Source organism: Hyperolius riggenbachi, chromosome 5, assembly GCF_040937935.1.
Source record: "Hyperolius riggenbachi isolate aHypRig1 chromosome 5, aHypRig1.pri, whole genome shotgun sequence".
Taxonomy (NCBI): Eukaryota; Metazoa; Chordata; class Amphibia; order Anura; family Hyperoliidae; genus Hyperolius; species Hyperolius riggenbachi.
In genome coordinates, this window is record NC_090650.1 from 24820747 (window position 1) to 24839851 (window position 19105).

Here is a 19105-nt window from a genome sequence, read left to right on the forward strand (position 1 = left end):
TCCAGCTCAGAAGGCTCAAAATATACCCCTGAGGTACCCATCTGGGACCTAATAGCATCACGAAGCTGGAAATAGCGAAACAACGAATGCCGAGGAAGACCAAACTCAGATCTGAATCTAGCAAAAGATTTAAACTCACCATCCGCAAAGATATGATTAGTGTATTTAATCCCACGTTCGATCCAGAATTGACTATCTTCCATTTTAATAAGTTCAGGCAGGCGAGGATTTGCCCACAACGGGGAACTGGGGGAAATTGCACGCTCTGTGCTGGGAAACAGTTTCTCTGTTGAGGTGTATACTTTTAATGAGGAATTGAGAAGAGATGTTCCCACTTTACCTGGCGTTACACCTCTATATATAATATTGGCTAACGCCTCATAGGAGGTAGCGATATCAGCTTCCAGGTTCATGGATGCATCTAGTCTATCAGCGCTCATCCATTTTTGAATGACTCCTAATTGGGCCGCAAGGTAATATAGGCGAAAATTTGGAAGTGCCAGACCCCCAAGAGCTGTTGGAAGACGTAGAGTGGATAGTGCTAGTCGTGGAGTGGAACTGCCCCAAAGAAAACTAACTACCATAGAGTCTATTTTATTAAAGAGCCTCTTAGGGATGTAGATTGGTGACGCCTGTAAAACATACAGTAATTTAGGGGCATAGACCATTTTAATTATTGTGACTTTACCCACAAGATTAAGTGGAAGCTTATTCCAGTTTTTAAATTTGCTCTCCTGCGCAGCTAAAAGAGGGATAAGGTTAAATTGTATATAGTCTTCTATCCTCCGTGTTATATTTACCCCAAGGTACCTAAAGGACTCAACTACCATTAATTGAGAGGAGGGGTCTATTACCTCCGTTGCCGCAGGATCGATTGGAAAGAGAACCGATTTAGACCAGTTCACTTTTAGGCCTGATATCTTCTCAAAAGATTTGTATATTGTGAAGACTTCGACCAGCGATGGACCGGGATCTGCCAAATACAAAAGGACGTCATCAGCGTACAATGAAATACGTTCTTCTAGTTTATGGATCTTAAGCCCACAAATAGATGAGGATGACCTAATGTGTTCAGCCAGAGGTTCCATTGCTAATGCGAATAGTAGAGGGGATAAGGGACAGCCCTGTCTGGTTCCCCTGTGGATCTTAAAGGGTTCTGATATATAGGAGTTGACCCTGATTCTTGCGCGTGGTTTGGCATACAGAATGTCAAACCATCTCCGGAATGTTTCGCCAAAGCCCATTTTATCCAACACTGCCCTCATATAAGGCCATTCGACTGAGTCGAAGGCCTTGTGAGTGTCAAGGGACAAGATGACTCTGGATCCTTTATTGCTGTGAGGGAATTGAATGTTGGAGAAAAGCCGCCTGATGTTACCTTTAGTGGATCTACCAGGGATAAAACCCGTCTGATCCTCATGAATCAGATGGGGAATATATTGATTAAGCCTCTGGGCCAGGACCTTGGCTAAAATTTTGGCATCAGTGTTTATCAGCGAAATAGGCCTATATGACTCGCAAAGATCAGGGTTTTTGTTGGGTTTGGGTAATAAAATAATTAAAGCCTCATACATAGAGTCAGGAAACTGACCGACATGAAGAGAGTGAGTAAACAACTTAGCCAACTGTGGGATAGAGATTGATTTACTCTTAAGGTACCACTCCACCGGAACACCGTCCGGGCCCGGAGTTTTGCCTTTCTTAAAGGATTCTATGGCTAGGGAAATTTCGGACTCCGATATGGGCAAATCCAACGCCAGCCTAGTCGCCTCGTCAATACGTGGAAGATCTATTTCGCTCAGAAATTTAGAGATGGAGTTCAAATCTTTACTACTTTTGCTAGTATAAAGCTCTGAGTAAAATTGAAAAAATTCTTTAGCAATATCTGTTGAGGAAGTGCAGAGTGTACCCGAACTGTCCAGGATTCTAGGTATAGCAGTCGTTGAATCATTCGATCTTAGCATATACGCCAGCATTTTACTACATTTGTTACCAAACTCAAAGGTTTGTTGTCTAGATATAATTTCCCTGCGTTTTGCCCGTGACATCAGCTTCAGCTCGTATGATCTCCTTGCCACAGCCCAAGCCTCATATGTAATTGGTCCAGGAGCCAGGATTAGTTGCGTTTTAGCCTCCTTTACTTTTCTTTCATTAAAATCATGTGAAGCTTGGTCATTTTGTCTGATTATTGACAATGAGGCTCTAAATGCCCCCCTTAAGACTGCTTTACCTGCATCCCAACATATGTTAAAGTCAGCTGATCCTGTATTTTCATCCCAGAAGTGTACCATTGCTTCTTTACAAGGGTTTAAAATTGTCTGATCTTCAAGCCACCAGGGACCCATCCTCCAATGACCCGTCTGGAAAGGAGCTGGGCAGCGAATAACACAGACCATTGGAGAATGGTCCGAGATGCCGTGAGACAGATATCTTATTTCCTCAACCAATGGTAAAATATCCCTGGTGCCCAGACACATATCAACACGAGACATGGATTTAAATTGATCCGAGTAGCATGAAAATTCTGAATTGTCTGGGAAACGCCATCTCCAAATATCAGTAAGATTTAAATTTGAAATCCACTCATTGAGGGCAGGAAATGACCGGGAACTCTTACAGAGTTTATCTTTTTGTGGATCGATGACTGCGTTAAAATCACCAGCTATCAGAATGGGGTTATCCAATTTGTCTCGTATTTTATTAGCCAAGGCATCTAGGACCGAGGCCGAGAAAGGGGGAGGTACATATAAAGATACTATCGTGAATTTTTTCCCCTCGACAATAATCGTGACAATTGTAAACCTGCCCTCTGTATCGACCTGGACACTATGGACTGAGCCTGTAAATTGTTTGCTAAGTAAGATTGCTGTACCCCTTGAAAAAGAGGAGAAGTGAGACACATGATAACCAGCTATCCAGGGCTTTTTTAGGGAAAGCACTCTACCACCAGTTAAATGTGTCTCTTGTAGACAGATTATATGTGGCGCTAGCTTTTTTAAATAATCAAATACCAATCTGCGTTTTATCACATCGTTCAAACCCCTAGTGTTCCACGATACTATGCGTAAATTAGCCATAATCATAATATATGTCTTTAGTATGAGCTTTTGGATCATTAGCGGAAGCTGATGGTATATTCATCCCAGCCGTAAATGAGTGTAGGGTCCTCTTAACTAACCTAAACATTCCAACAACCCCTAACCCACCCCACTCCCTGCTCCCAACTCCAGGAAGTTTCATTCCCCGAACTTACTTAAACCTGGGTAACCAAGGTGGCCAGCCCTCCCCACCCGTGTTTAAGTAGGATAAGCATTAACCCAGACTTATTTACTTATTATTATAGCCATATATATCAATGGTGTAGACTATAAGTGTGACTGATATAAATCAGGCCACTAGAACTGTGAGAGTCCTGCACATAGCATACTAATAAGTTGCGCCAGTTATCCATGTAGTAATAAACGTACGTGACCAGTTGGATACATTCAATACTTGTATGAAACAGTGTTAGTCCTCTACTAAGGCTTGTATATCTGCGAAGAGGAAAAAGCAGGGGGGAAAAAAGCATATAAGAAAACACATAAACATATCATACAAGCCTCAGTTTTCTGGTGAAGACCCGTAATGTCACCCTTGTATTAAATTCAGTGATATTATATAGGATGTGGCGCTTGTAGGTAGTGGCTTAATAGTCAGAGATATTGTTTGATGAGCGAAGTGATCTTCTGTTATCATATGGGAAGACCTTGGGCATCCAACCACTGAGATACTTCCTCTGGGGAAAAAAAGAAGTGCGCTTTGTTGTCCTTCATTACTTTCAGCTTTACTGGGAACAACATGCTGTATTGCAGTTGGTTATCACGCAAACGTTTCTTAACCTGGATAAAAGTGGCTCTTTTCTTCTGGATTTCTAACGAAAAGTCCTGATATATTGAAACTTTAGCTCCTTCAATGAAAAGATCAGGTTGATTTCTGGCTTCCCGTAAGATGGCCACTTTGTCTCTGTAGTTGAGGAATTTCATCACAATGGGTCGAGGGGTAGCCCCCGGTTTTGGCGGACCCCCAGGAACTCTGTGTGCCCTTTCAATTGCATAGGCATGAGAAACAATAAGACCAGGCAGGGCATCTTTAAACCAGTTCTCAAAAAAGATTTCAGGCTGTAAACCCTCTGCCTTTTCAGGAACCCCTACCAGCCTCAGATTGTCCCTGCGCGCCCTGTTTTCAAGATCATCTAATTTAGTGGAGTGGGCAGATGAGGAGTTTGTCACTCTCTGGAGATTTTGCTGCATTGGAGCGACTGTATCCTCCAACTCGCTGACTCTACGTTCTATTGCAGTTGTGCGATCCTTTACTTTGGATAAATCATGTTTGACAAAGGATAAGTCAGCCTGAATAGAGTCCAGCCTTGTGGTAAGAGATGTGTGTAAGCTTTTAATAGCTTCCATAATGTCAGTTCTAGATGGCTCCTCTGTGTTTTGGCTGTCTTTTTCCCCTACCTCCTCCATTATTCCCTCTTCTCCCTCCCCAGCAGACACGCTCCTTTTACTGGACCCGCATGAAGGTGACCCCGATTGTGGGGTCAGGGACCCAATATGTGCTCTGCCGCCAGGTTTATCAGGAGCTTTGGGTGAAGTGGAAGTGGATTTGGGAGATGTTGCCGTGGCCTGCGACACACCCACTATGGCTTCCTCACACTGACTGTCCCCGTTTTGCGCAGCTTTTTTCAGCTTGTCTCTCTTGGGTAGGTGAGTGGGAGATGGCTGGGTCTTACCCGAGGAGTGTGGAGGTGAACCATCTGTCTGGCGGGAAGATTCCCTGCAGGGGATCGAGTTCTCCGTCTCCGCCGCCTTGCCTGTATCCACTGCAGGAGCGCCGGCGCCATCTTGTGTCGTCCCGCGGGCGAACCGCGCGAGCTTTTCTGCCGGTCCAACCACTTTCTGGGCTGATTTGGAAGACATCCCTTCGCTCCTCTGTGAACCCCTCAGCCTCCGGGACCAGACTGAGGACGGCTGGGCTAATTTTGACAGCAGGATACCGCCGGAAAGATCACGGGTAAGGGAGAGCTGGGGATCTGCACGTCCTCACAGCTTCATGGCTGGCCACGCCCCGACATGAACGGTTTTAATCGCTCCCTAAACGTTTAGAAATTCGCTCTAGTGGGTTCCAGCCCTCATACAGGTTTCTGAATACAATAAGGCAGGGTTCACACTTGATAAAGATCAAGTGCGATTTGAGATTTTCCCAAAACTCAATGGCCGCACATGAAATGTAGTTCAATGGCAGCACATTCATTTTGCGAATTTGCATTTGAGATTTTTCTGCGTTTTAAACTTAGGAGGACAGCTTTTTTCTGTGTGCAATTGCAATGGGAACACAGAAAATTTGCTGAAAGAGGCGACTGTGGCCCTATCTCTCCGGAAGTGGTCAGAAACTCAGCAGGAACATTTAGTGCTCCCGTCGAATAGGGAAGGTCAATGAGATAACGCCAAGTGGCTGCAAATTTATGCAGCTTGTAAATGCAACAATATTGGATTAATCCATTATCATCCTGCATACACTTGCATACAATTAGCACAACATCTGCAAACAACTCTTAAGGTAGCCATACACTGGTCGATTTGCCATCAGATTCGACCAACTGACAGATCCCTCTCTGATCGAATCTGATCAGAGAGGGATCGTATGGCTACCCTTACTGCAAACAGATTGTGAACCGATTTCAGCCTGAAACCATTCACAATCTGTTGTGGTGGTGGTGGTGGTGCTGCCGCCGCTCCCCCCGCCCGCATACATTACCTGCTCCGCCGGCGCGACTCCAGTCCCCAGGTCACCGCTGCTCCGTCTCCGCTCTGGTCTCCGGCCCCGGCATGCTTTACTTCTTCCTGCCCGGCAGGAAGTTTAAACAGTAGAGCGCCCTCGACTGTTTAAACTTCCTGCCGGGCAGGAGGAACTGAAGCATGCCGGAGACCAGCGCGGACACGGAGCAGCGGTGACCGGGTGTAGTCGTGCCGGCGGAGCAGGTAATGTATGCGGCTCTATTGCGTCGGTCGTTGGGTACTCGAACGCCGCTAGCGACGCGCTCCCTACCCGCGGGCGATCGACGCTAATTTTCCGCACGGAGCGATCGACGGGATCGGACGAAAAGGATCGAAATTCGGCGTGTAGCGCGAACGATTGGCAGCAGATTCGATCCCAGTGATCGAATCTGCTGTCGAAACGGCGGCGAATCGGGCCAGTGTATGGCCAGCTTAATAGGGATGATCAATGAGCAGGGCCGGATTTGCACTCTGTACCGCCCAAGGCCACTGTCAGCAGCCACCCCCCTTCAGTATAGGTAACCAGATGCCCCCTCCTCCAATTTAGGTATCCAGTTGACCCTTTCCCATCCCTCCAGTATAAGTAGCCCGTTGACCCTTCCCGCTATTATAGACAGCCAGATGACCCTCCCCCCCAGCTAGATAGCCTGATTACCCCTCCCCCTTCCCTAGTATAGCCTGCTGCCCACCCACCCCTTGATCCTGTGGTGTCCTAGGCGCTGGCCTATAAGGCCTTGGCTTAAATCCGGCCCCGTCAATGAGATTCAAATAGTTCAGAGTTGAAGCAAATTTGTATGCAAATATATGCAGCTTCAAAATCAGCCAATCAATTTAAACCTGGATGTTAATTGATTGATCCATTTTCAAACTGCATAATTGCATAAAAATGTTCAAAAATTTACATCAACTCGTGGAAATATTTGCATCTCATTGATCCTCCCTACTCTCACTGACCATCACTTCGATCCTCTGTAGCAGCATAATAATAATAAAAAAAAAAATTACCTTGGTGCTCGTGCAGGGAAGCGAAGCTATATCATGCAAGCTGGTGCTGGCCCCACCCCTGATGCCAGGCCCCGCCCCCACTGCTGCTGAGAAGTTAGACCTGTGGAGAGAGATGACGCCGCCCTAGTGGTGGTCTGTAGACAGAGGTTACAGGGAGGACCGTTGGCTCACCTTCTCCTGCAGCATGTGCTTCCTCTGCTGCCGCATCTTCTTCACCAGCTGAGCCAGATCAGGAATCCCGTTCCCAGCCTCCACCTCCTGCATGGCGGCATACAACAGGCAGAAGGCTCCCGTCCTGCCCACCCCCGAGCTGGAAGACAAGGTGCAGAGGGGCGTGTGAGGCCAGATCACCAGCCCAGACCTATTACCCCCCGCACTGACACAGGCATACTCACCTGCAGTGTACTACGATGGGCATGTGTAGAGGCCGCTGGTGCAAGTAGTGTTTATGGACATCCTGGATGAAGCGCAACAGGTTCCCTTTACTGTCAGGAAGACCACTGAGGAGAAAAAAAATAAAGCTTATCCAGCAATACAGAATGAAGATATTAGCAGCTAACAGTCATCGCTAGAGATCATGGGAAGTGTAGTTCTGTGTGCAACAGGCAGCATCCACCTCCCCCAACCCCAGCAGTCTATACCTCCTTGTACTAGAACATGCATGTCGAACTCCGGCCCATGGGCCAAATCTGGCCCTCAGAGACATTAAATTTGGCGGTCTCCCCACTTTGCATTATGTCTGGCTCACTCTAGACCACCACGGAAGCTATATTGGAGGTGAAGCTCTTGATCACCAGGGAAACCATATGGGGGAGGTAGGGGGAAAGCATTTAACACTAGGGAACTATATGGGGGTTGGAGGGAGGCCATTAGACACCAGGGAAATTTATAAGGGAGGAAGGTGGCCAGTAGACACCAGGGAACTATATCGTGGTTGGGAGGGAGGCCATTAGACACCAGGGAACTATATAGGGGTTGTAGGGAGGCCATTCAACACCAGGGAACTATACAGGGGTTGGAGTGAGGCCATTAGACACTAGGGAACTATACAGGGGTTGGGAGGGAGGCCATTAGACACCAGGGAACTATATAGGGGTTGGAGGGAGGCCATTAGACACCAGGGAACTATATAGGGGTTGTAGGGAGGCCATTCAACACCAGGGAACTATACAGGGGTTGGAGGGAGGCCATTAGACACTAAGGAACTATATAGGGGTTGGAGGGAGGCCATTAGACACTAGGGAACTATATAGGGGTTGGAGGGGGGGGGGCATTAGACATCAGGGAAACTTATAAGGGAGGAAGGTGGCGAGTAGACATTGAGGTCAGCCTGCGACTAGGTCCCATTGTTTAATTATCTCCCACTTTGTATTTGAGTTCGACAACCCTGTACTAGGACGAGGTGACCCAGCATCAGTGGTGGGGGCGGGGCCAGTGTCAGCTTGTGTGTTGTGGCCTCACCCTCTTACAAGCATGCCAGCATCACTTTATTATTAAGCAGTGCTGCATTGTGCTGGGGGGAGGGGAGGCTAGATCTGGCAGCGGTGCCAGTGTCTGACGTCTCCACTCATGCACAGCAGTGCGTTCCATCAGCACTGCGGGTCACGTGCAATTCTGTGTGACCACCTGAGATGCTAGCCAATGCAAGAGTAAGGCCTGACCCTTAGGGATGCTAGGCTGCATCATTTCACTGGTGGGAATATAATGCTGCAATATAATGAGCACAGAAACTCAAGTGTCTATTTTCTGAATTCCTGCTCCCATAGGCCATGCCCTAATGGGCAGAAAATCTCTAGTGCATGTCCCTCTATCGCCCCCTTTCTACTAAGAGCGGTACTACTCACAGCTCCGGCCAGGAGGTGTACTGCAGGTGGATTATAGAGCGTTTCAGACTCTGGTCCTTGTACTGCAGCGAGATGACTCTCTCCACGTGGGTGTCTGCCACCTTGTGGCTGGTCAAGGTAAGTGTGATGTGTCCGTGAAGCAATGGCTGGCCGCGCTCTGTGGGGAAGTAGCGCACCACTTTTTGCTGCAAAGAGAAGATAATGTGTACAGTAGAACCTCACTATAGTAAACATTCGGGTACAGTAAACTAAATGTCCAGTTCCCGGCCAATCTACATTATAAGTAAATGGGAGTAGCACATGGTATAGTAAACCCGGATATAATAGGACTTCTGTTATGGTAAACCTATTTTAAGACCCCTGCTGTAGCCTGTATCTGGCTATAGTAGAAAGTGGGCGGGCACAGGCATCATAGTCAGAGACCCATGAGCCATGGTTGGTGGGCGGGGCTGGCAGCCTCATGGAGCCTGCTCGCTACCTGCACACTACTCTGGGCCTGCATGGACTACCTCACAAGCACCAGCCAATGAGACCTATGCTTCCTGTGTGAGATGCTGCCTGATTACTGAGGGAATTACCTGTCATCTGTGACTTGCTTGTGCATGGCTGCAACGCTACAGCATCATCCAGGATGCACAGACATGTGGACAGAGGAGCACACCATCAGTGCTGTACCTGCATTAACTGGTGAGACCTATGCTTCCTGTGTAAGCTGCTGCCTGATTACTGAGGGAATTACCTGTCATCTGTGACTTGCTTGTGCATGGCTGCAATGCTACAGCATCATCCAGGCTGCACAGAAATGTGGACAGAGAAGTACACTGTCAGTACTGTATCTGAATTAACTGGTGAGGCCTAAAGGTGGCCATACAAGATAGATTTTTTCTTTTTTTTTCCATGAGATAATTTAGTTCGATTATTCCGTTAGATCGAATATAAAGATTTTTTTCAGCATGTCCGATCTGATTTTTCTCGAAAAAAACTGGATAATCGTCCAAATTTCTTGATTTAAAAAAAAATATTTTCAACTTTCATTTGATTAGGATCATTTAGAGTGAATAAATGGGATAATCAAACGTTTTTATTGAACCATGTATGGCCACCATAAACTTCCTGTGTAAGCTGTTGCGTGATCACTGAGGGAATTGCCCGTCATCTCTGACTTGCTTGTGCATGGCTGCAACACTACAGTATCATCCAGGATGCACACACATGTGGATAGAGGAGCGCACTATCAGTACTGTACCTGCATTAACTGGTGAGACCTGTGCTTCCTGTGCAAGCTGCTGCCTGATTACTGAGGGAACTGCCTGTCATCTGTGACATGCTTGTGCATGGCTGCAACACTACAGCATCATTCAGGCTGCACAGACATGTGGACAGAGGAGCACACTATCAGTACTGTACCTGCATTAACTGGTGAGACCTATGCTTCCTGTGCAAGCTGCTGCCTGATTACTGAGGGAACTGCCTGTCATCAGTGACTTGCTTGTGCATGGCTGCAACACTACAGCATCATCCAGGCTGCACAGACACATGGACAGAGGAGCACACTATCAGTACTCTACCTGCATTATCTGGTGAGACCTATGCTTCCTGTGCAAGCTGCTGCCTGATTACTGAGGGAACTGCCTGTCATCAGTGACTTGCTTGTGCATGGCTGCAACACTACAGCATCATCCAGGCTGCACAGACACATGGACAGAGGAGCACACTATCAGTACTGTGCCTGCATTATCTGGTGAGACCTATGCTTCCTGTGTAAGCTGCTGCCTGATTACTGAGGGGAATTGCCTGTCATCTGTGACTCACTTGTGCATGGCTGCAACGGCACAGTATCATCCAGGCTGCACAGACACGTGGACAGAGGCAGAAACTATCAGTACTGTACCTGCATTATCTGGCGAGACCTATGCTTCCTGTGCAAGCTGTTGCATGATTGTTGCAAATCCCTGCATATTGAGCACTGTGCATAGTGATCTAGCTTAGACACTCTGTGCTCGCTTGCTGAAGCATTGACATGAATAAATGACTCGCAATTATTGGCTGAATTAATAAACAGAACTATAGTATACTTTATGTGCTCACGTATGACCATTTCTGATATATTACTATTGATTTATAAAGCACCCACATATTCCGTGGCGCTGATCTAGTAAACTTCTGATGTAGTAAACTACAGTATGTTTCCCAGTCCCTTGGAGTTTACTGTGTACGTATTAACCACTTCACCCCCCCTGTGCTAAAATTTCTCCGTCCCTCTGCGCACCGCTTCACCCCCAGACGGAGGAAGGCGCACTTGTTAGTTTACTGGCTGGGAGTGGGCGGGGAACTCTCGCTCACACTCCAGCCAGCCCGCACAGCAGGTGACTAATTGGATGTTAGGAACAAGCGTTCCTAAATCCAATTAGCCTCGCCGATTGCGAGTAGAATGAAGACGGCTTCAAACAAAAGCCGTCTTCATTCAAAACAATGTAGGTAAACAAACGTGCAGCGTGCGATCACGCGCCCCCGCGACCCGCGCACGCACCCCGGCTCTGCAGTACATATGATTGGTTATGGGGACTCTCCAGTCCCCAATAACCAATCATAGTACATCAAAACTAGAATGGAAGCAGCGCTGAAAGGTAAAAATCGCGCTGGTGTTTCAGGGGTAAAACCCCTCAGTTGTGAAATGGTTAAGGCCAGAGCCCGAAGTCTGGGGGTCAGACAAGACTGCAAAGGAAGCTGTGCTGGTTCCCAGCTGCCGTCCTAAGCTTGTGTCAAAACGTCCTTACATTTCTGCAACCCATGACGTAAATTCTTGAGTGCTGGAGGAACCCTGGGCCATGCATGACATAAAAGCAATAGTCAACAACCCAGCTCATCAATACATGTCAATACCAGACCAACACAAGCTTCATAACTAATGGCTGGGGAACCTATTCGGTTACCCGCTTCAAATTTCTGCAGCCCCGCTGCCCTGTCCCCTAGATCATCCACAAGGCAACCTAGGCAGGTGCCTGGGGCCCAGGTGCTGTCAGGGGGGGGGCAACTGCTATGTTGTCTGAGCCTTCGCCCATATTAGATGACCGAAAGGACAATAAAAGGTGCCCATTAATGGTACATATCGACGGCTGATAGTTTTGTATCGACTCAATCTGATTGTATTGACTAGCAGGAATATGGCTATTAATGGGCATGATCAATCGTTTCCGAACTATTACCGCGGTGAAACGATTAATTGGCTGTCAAATTGCACAGTTAATCGGCACCTTAAGAGGAGCCAAAACTACTACCTTGCCTAGGCCCTCATTTCACATGAATCCATCTCTGCTCTAGGTGACCCCAACACCTGAGAGCCCCACCAACAAACGCATATACAAAGTAGCATACAGTGATGGCAAACTGATTAAGAAACTGATTACAGTGATAGTGTTGCACCAATGTAATCAGCAGCTGAACCTAGATTAGGAGTTTCCCAAAGACTCCCCAATGGCTAGTTGTTAAAGCAGTAGGATCAGCCATACTATTCCAGGGGAAAAAAACACATATATAAGTAGATAAATACTTGATCTACTTACATAACACATGTATTGTACTGTCCACATTTTGATTTCAGTGAATGTTATATAGTAAATGAAGAGAATTCTGTTCCTGGTGGGAACCGTGTCTTTTGCCCACAGTTTAGGCTAAATTCTGATGTCATTTCTTCCCTTTACTTTTTTTTTTCTTTTCTCCTCCAATCGCTGAGTCACCTCAGCCTTGCTTGTAAACACAAGTGAGCAGGGGTTCATGTTGCAGATAAGCAGCTAGGCAGGGAAATAAATGGAAGAGGAGGAATATATTATAGATAAAAAGAACTCCCAGCATGCAACTGTTTGGCACTGACTACTGAAGGGCCAGTGCCTTAAAGAGACTCTGTAACATTAAAAAGATCCCCTGGGGGGTACTCACCTCGGGTGGGGGAAGCCTCCGGATCCTAATGAGGCTTCCCACGCCGTCCTGCGTCCCACGGGGGTCTCGCTGCAGCCCTCCGAACAGCCGGCGACTGTGCCGACTGTCAGTTCAATATTTACCTTTGCTGGCTCCAGCGGGGGCGCTGTGGCGACTTTCTGCACGGAAATAGACGGAAATACCCGATCTCCGTCGGGTCCGCTCTACTGCGTAGGCGCCGGAAACTTGCGCCTGCGCAGTAGAGCAGACCCGACGGTGATCGGGTATTTCCGCCTACTTCGGCGCCGAGAGGCATCAGAGCGCCTGCGCAGGAGCCAGGAAGGTAAATATTGCGTCACGGCTGTACGGAGGGCTACAGCGAGACCCCCGAGAGACGCAGGACGGCATGGGAAGCCTCATTAGGATCCTGAGGCTTCCCCCACCCGAGGTGAGTACCCCCCAGGGGCCGTTTTGTCGTTACAGTTCCTCTTTAAAGTGAACCTCCGGACTAAAAATCTACTCCGCAGAACTGAAAAGGCTTGGTGTTTAACAGTTTCACAGCATCAGAACTTTGTTTTTCTTACCAAAGCATTATTTTTAGCTGCAGTTTTAGCTAAGCTCCACCAAACAAAGAAAAAAAGCCCAGTCTTTTTTTTCCCTGATGCTGTGCAGAGCATGATGGGATTTCCTATGTTGTTATACACATTGCCTAGCAACTGGGAGAGGTGCTCAGGACACAGGACAGTTGGAACTGTGTCTCATGCTCCCTGTCACCTCCTTTCAACCAAAAAGATGGCTGCCATCATAAAATCAAACACATAACTAATGTAACTTAATGACAGTATGTTTGTTTAGGCTGGAGTTCCTCTTTAAGTATGTGATAACGCCAAACCATAACAGCAGAAAAAGTTTTGAAAGTTTTGAATGCAGGATTAGCATCTTTATCACTTTAATACACTCGGACCAGTTGCTGTTAAAATTTGATTTTTATAATGACAATCCCACTTTAAAGAAAACATGGAAATCATAAACTGGCAAAAACTTCAAAGTAGAAAACAGCTTTCACTACAAAGCGAGCTGCAGGAGGTCAGAGAGGAGGTCACACACTTTCTGCAGACAACCACAACTCTGCAGAAATAACAGCAGCACTTCCCCAATCTATACCCACCACTTCAATAAAGAAATATGGAAGTAACCAACAACCCACACCAGCCAAGGAGTCGGACAGACACATCAATTTCATGAGATAGATAATAGGGGGGGGGGGGGGGGTGAGAGGGGGAAGAGAGAGTTATAGAGAGGAGTGGAGAGAAGAAAGAAAGAAACACACAATGGCATAACTAATGCCCCACAGGCTCAAGTGACTAAACTTGAGCAGAGGGCGGCGAAGGCCATGCGGCGCTACGCATATGACCCTGTCAGCGCACGCTGCATTTTTGTGCACTGCGGTGTCATGGGGGCAGAGCATAACACTGCAAACGCATTGGCCAGGTGTAAAACCAACCTTAAAGTGAACCAGAGACGAAGCACCCTCATGTATTTTACCATATAGATCAGTGGGTACATTAGAGAAAACACCTACCCTGCTCTCTGTTTCATTCTTCACTGCTCAGCCTGCTTCTTATCAGCCTGCTTGTAATCAGTCCTAATAAAAACCCTGATTGAGCATTCAGTCTGGCTTTGCTCAGGAATCATTATAGCTGAGCCATTATAGCAGAGCCAGGAGGGGGCAGGCTTGGGCTTGAAAAGACATCAGAGAAGACAGACTCAGCTATAATGATTCCTGAGCAAAGCCAGATTGAATGGCCAGTCGGGAATTTTATCAGGGCTGATAACAAGCAGGCTGAGCAGGGCAGGATGAAACAGAGAGCAGGGCAGGTGTTTTCTCTAATGTTCCCACTGATATATATGGTAAAATACATGAGGGTGCTTCGTCTCTGGTTCACTTTAAAGGCAAGTCAGCACTGGTTCAATACATAAAATGAACCTATAAGGGAGGTTTGTGAATAGTGTGGACTACCGAGAGAGTGGGTGGTGACAAACAATGATTACCTTCAGGGGCTGCTCCCTAACCCCCCCCCCCCCCCCCCTAACTTTCCCCAGCACTTTCAAGCTCCAGCTAGAGTGTTACAGATTCCCATCCTGTTGGGAGATGTCGTTTTTCAATGCGAGTACATTTTCTGCCTGGCTCCTGCAGGTCTTTCTGGGGTAGATGGTGGCGTAGTGGTTAGCACTCTTGCCTTACAGAGTTGGGTCCCCGGTTGGTATTCCAGCCAGGGCACTATCTGCATGGAGTTTGTATGATCTCTCCGTGTCTGTGTGGGTTTCCTCCGGGGACTCTGGCTTCCCCCCACATCCCAAAAACAGAGAAGTTAATTGTCTTCTCCTAAATTGGCTTTAGACTACCATAGTGTACAGCGCTGCAGAAGCTGTCAGCGCTATAATACTAAATAATAAAAAAGATGGGGGTAAGCAGCCCCCTGAAGATAAGTAATGCCTTAGGGGGAGGTTTGTCTAATATAGTTTATTAAATCAGCGCTCAGATCACTTTGGAAGTTTTTGTTGAATACCTTATTTGAGACTACGTGAAAGTTGGAAATCTTAGCTTCTCACTGGCCACCTCTATTCCTAATCCTCCACTTGGCTGTGCCCACTCACCTTCTCTATCTCCAGGTCTGACACCAGCATGACTATGAGAGCCACCTTCTGCTCATATATCATCAGCCAGAAGTCGGAGGCGGTGCCCACCAGCGGGGCCTGGGTGGCGATGATGGTCGGGCAGTACGAAGACAGATCTTCCGTCTTGCTGGCGTTGATGTAATCATCTTTCCCCGACTGTAAGACTATCCGGTTCTTGTCATAGGGCATGATGTCCTGGTGCCGGTTCTTCATAGCGTAGCAGCGGGCAATGGCAATGGAGAGGTTCCTGGCCTCCTTCTCTTGAGCATCTTGGAACTCCTTCCACATGGCGTCCAGCTGGGTAGCAGCTCCTGGCACAGGTCTATCGAGAGAGTCAACCACGACCCGGAAACGTTCAAGCTCGGACAACAGTCTCATGACGTGCTCTGGTTTCTCATAGGGGTCATTCTCGATCAGCTGAATGCCTTTGGGTTTGTGTCCGTCTTTAGCGTTGGCCTTGGTGGGCTGTAATAAAGGCTGCCCTACTGAGGTCTTTGAACCTCCGTGCTGGCTCTCTGGACTGGAGGACAGCAGGTCATCGGTGGTGGAGTTCTGCCTCTGAAAGACTGGTTCTGTAGATCCCTGGCTTAAAGGCGTAGTTCCAGGAGTCAAAGTAGGGGGAGGTCTCTGAGGCATAGCCGTAGAGGTAGGTACCGCGGAAGGATGAACTGCTGGAGGTTGGACGAGGGACGGCTGCGGAGAGGGTGATGGAGAAGGCATGGCTGGAGCACCGGACACGATGGCAGTGCCAGGTATCTGGCTGAGGGCTGGGCTGCTGGCAGGCTGTACATGGTGAGGAAGAGTTGTGCCCTGAGGTGCCACAATTGGCATCGGAGGTCCAGGTAGTACTGAGTTTACAATTCCGCTTGTAGAGGGAACAGTGTGCCTTGCAGGTGCAACATAGGGCATAGATGGGGTAATCTGGGTGGCTGATCCAGGAGGTAGCGGCTGAGCTGGTGGGATGGCATGGGGAAGAATATGAGGCGAGGATTGGCTCACGGGAGGAAGTCCTGGCTGGGGAGAGCCTCTAGGTAGTGCCCCAGAGAAGGGCGTGTGGAGAGGAGGCTGTGGAGGCTTATCTGGCTGTGCAACAGGAAAGCGCTGGCCTGCAAAGTGTGAGGGAACTTGCATGTTCGGGTGCATAGGCTGCATTGCAGAATGACCAGGATGTGGCAAAACAGAGTGAGGAGGTTGCACCATAGGACCTGGGGCTATAGAGCTCGGAGGCTGTACTACAGAACCGGGTGGCAGTACTGCAGAACGAGGAGTTTGCGCCACAGAGCCTGGCGTTTGCACAGAGCCCTGGGGCGTCTGCATGGGAAACTGTGGATAGGGTTGTTGAGTAGGTATCGGAGCACCAAACTGCACCGCAGGAGGTTGACCCTGTGGATGATAAACGGTGGGTTGCTGTGGGGGGATGGGATGTCTCATGGCCGTGGGAAACTGAGGCTGCGGGGGAACTCCGTATTGTGGTTGTCCTGGTAACTGTTGTGGCTGACCAGGCATGTGAAACACTGGAGGAGTCTGGGATAAATGTGGAGGGGGCTGCGGAGCATAATTCTGGATACCAGGCTGTTGTGAGTAAGGGAAGGAGGTGTTCTGTCCCATAAAAGCAGGAGTTGGGGCTCCCATATAACCACTCGGAATATGGTTAGGTGGCAAAGGTTGAGTGCTTTGAGTTCTCGGTGTTGGGACTGGTCCTGGTAGCCTAGCTGTTGCATAGCTCGAGATAGGCCCCTGTATGCTGTCCACTGTGGTCGTCGCAGGCCGGATGCCTTGTGGAGGCTGCATGTTATTCTGAAGTGTCTGATTTGGGAACTGAAGGCTGGGATCATGGGGCTGGTGGAAAGCCGGTGGAACTTGGCCCATGCCGAAAGCAGCTCCGGCGTTTGGTTTAAACTGAGCAGCCATTGTGGATGCTGGAGTTGGCATGTGTTGTGGGGACGTCCTGTGTGGCGGCATACCAGCAGGAAGGTACCCAGGTGCTCCTGTAGGAGGCGCTGCGTTCAGCTGAACAGGTCTACCTCCTGGATACATATTGGGAATTTGTGAACTAGTAGAAGCTGGTATGCCGGGTCTGGGCTGAGCTGGTGCGGAATGCATGAACTGTGACGGCACCCCAGTACCAGAGCTCACTGGAGGAACATTGCCATAAGACGTTGGTGGGAAGTGGTGGCCAGGCACAGTCCCTTGAGGATATGCACCAGGGTGGGCATTAAAGGGAGCTCGGCTGAAAGGCACTGTGAGTGGGTCTGGCATGGGGGCAGTAGCTGTTCTGATACCCTGGTAGTGGTCTGCAGCCGGTGGCCTCATCCCACCGAAGGCAGCTGCCGGCCCACCAGGGAACGCGCTAAGGGTATCCGCTGTCATCCGGTCCAAATGGGCGATAAGGGCATCAGGTGGTAAACTCTTTAGCTCCTCCGGAAGGTCGGACAGGAAGAGGGAAGTGAACTGCTGCAGGTCAGAGAGGTCGGCTGCTGGAAGGTTCTCAGTGTCCAGATCAGAAGCCTTCTTCTCTAGCGCTGGTTTTGGGGCTGTGGGACGAGGTGGAGGCCTCTTCTTCATCTCCCTAACAAGGAAAACACAAATTATTACACAACAGAGCGCAGCACAGAGGAGCTGTCATACCAGAAATAACATTTAAACGGGACCTGAAGAGAGAGGTATACGGAGGCTGCCATATTTATTTCCTTTTAATCAATACCAGTTGCCTGGCAGCCCTGTGATCCTCTGCCTCTAATGCTATTAGCCACAGCCCCTGAACAAGCATGCAGCAGATCATGTATTTCAGACTTTAAAGTCAGACTCAGATCTGACAAGACTAGCTGCATGCTTGTTTCTGGTGTTATTCAGATACTACTGCAGAGAAATAGACCAACAGGGCTGCCAGGGAACTGGTATTGATTAAAAGGAAATAAATATGGCACCCTCTGTATACCTCTTACTTCAGTTCCCCTTTAAAGTGAATCCAAGTTAAAAAAAATACTGTTGATACCAATAACATAAGACAAATGATACATATTACTACACTAAGGAAAATAAATGAAGGGAGGGGGGGGAGGGGGCAGTAGGTTGCATGCATTGCCCTATGGAGAAGGGAGGCTAAGGGCTAAATGTACTGGGATATAAAGAGGGGAGTGGGTGGAGACAAAGGTGACTGCATGCACTGCTATATACAGAGAGAGAAGAAGAAAAGGGGCTGCCCTTACTGTCCTATGTAGAGGAAGGGAGAAGGGGCTGCACAAAATGTCCTATGATGTGGCAAGAGGGCTGCATGTACTGTCCTATGGAGAGGGGAGGGGGCGACAGGAGGCTGCATGTACTGTCCTATGGAGAGGGGAGGGGGCGACAGGAGGCTGCATGTACTGTCCTATGGAGAGGGGAGGGGGTGACAGGAGACTGCATGTACTGTCCTATGGAGAGGGGAGGATGGAGGCTGCATGTACTGTCCTATGGAGAGGGGAGGATGGAGGCTGCATGTACTGTCCTATGGAGAGGGGAGGAGAGGCAAGAGGCTGAATGTACTGTACTATGGAGAGGGGAGGAGGGAGGCTGCATGTACTGTCCTATGGAGAGGAGAGGAGGGAGGCTGCATGTACTGTCCTATGTAGAGGGGAGGATGGAGGCTGCATGTACTGTCCTATGTAGAGGGGAGGAGAGGCAAGAGGCTGCATGTACTGTCCTATGGAGAGGGGAGGAGGGAGGCTGCATGTACTGTCCTATGGAGAGGGGAGGAGGGAGGCTGCATGTACTGTCCTATGTAGAGGGGAGGATGGAGGCAGGAGGCTGCATGTACTGTACTATGGAGGAGTGGCAGCAGGCTGCTATACTGTCCTACAGAGAAGA

The 19105-nt window shown here is 48.6% G+C and overlaps 1 protein-coding gene across 1 annotated transcript in view; it reads right to left on the bottom strand.

Moving 5' to 3' along the window:
• PTPN23 (protein tyrosine phosphatase non-receptor type 23) overlaps positions 1-19105 on the bottom strand; it is a 74035-nt gene that overhangs the window by 8970 nt on the left and 45960 nt on the right. The window contains exons 20-23 of the mRNA XM_068235193.1: positions 15239-17828; positions 8666-8850; positions 7217-7321; positions 6993-7131 (exon numbers count right to left, since the gene is read on the bottom strand). Of these exons, the coding sequence (XP_068091294.1) occupies positions 6993-7131; positions 7217-7321; positions 8666-8850; positions 15239-17828 (3019 nt within the window). The remainder of the gene's footprint in view (positions 1-6992; positions 7132-7216; positions 7322-8665; positions 8851-15238; positions 17829-19105) is intronic.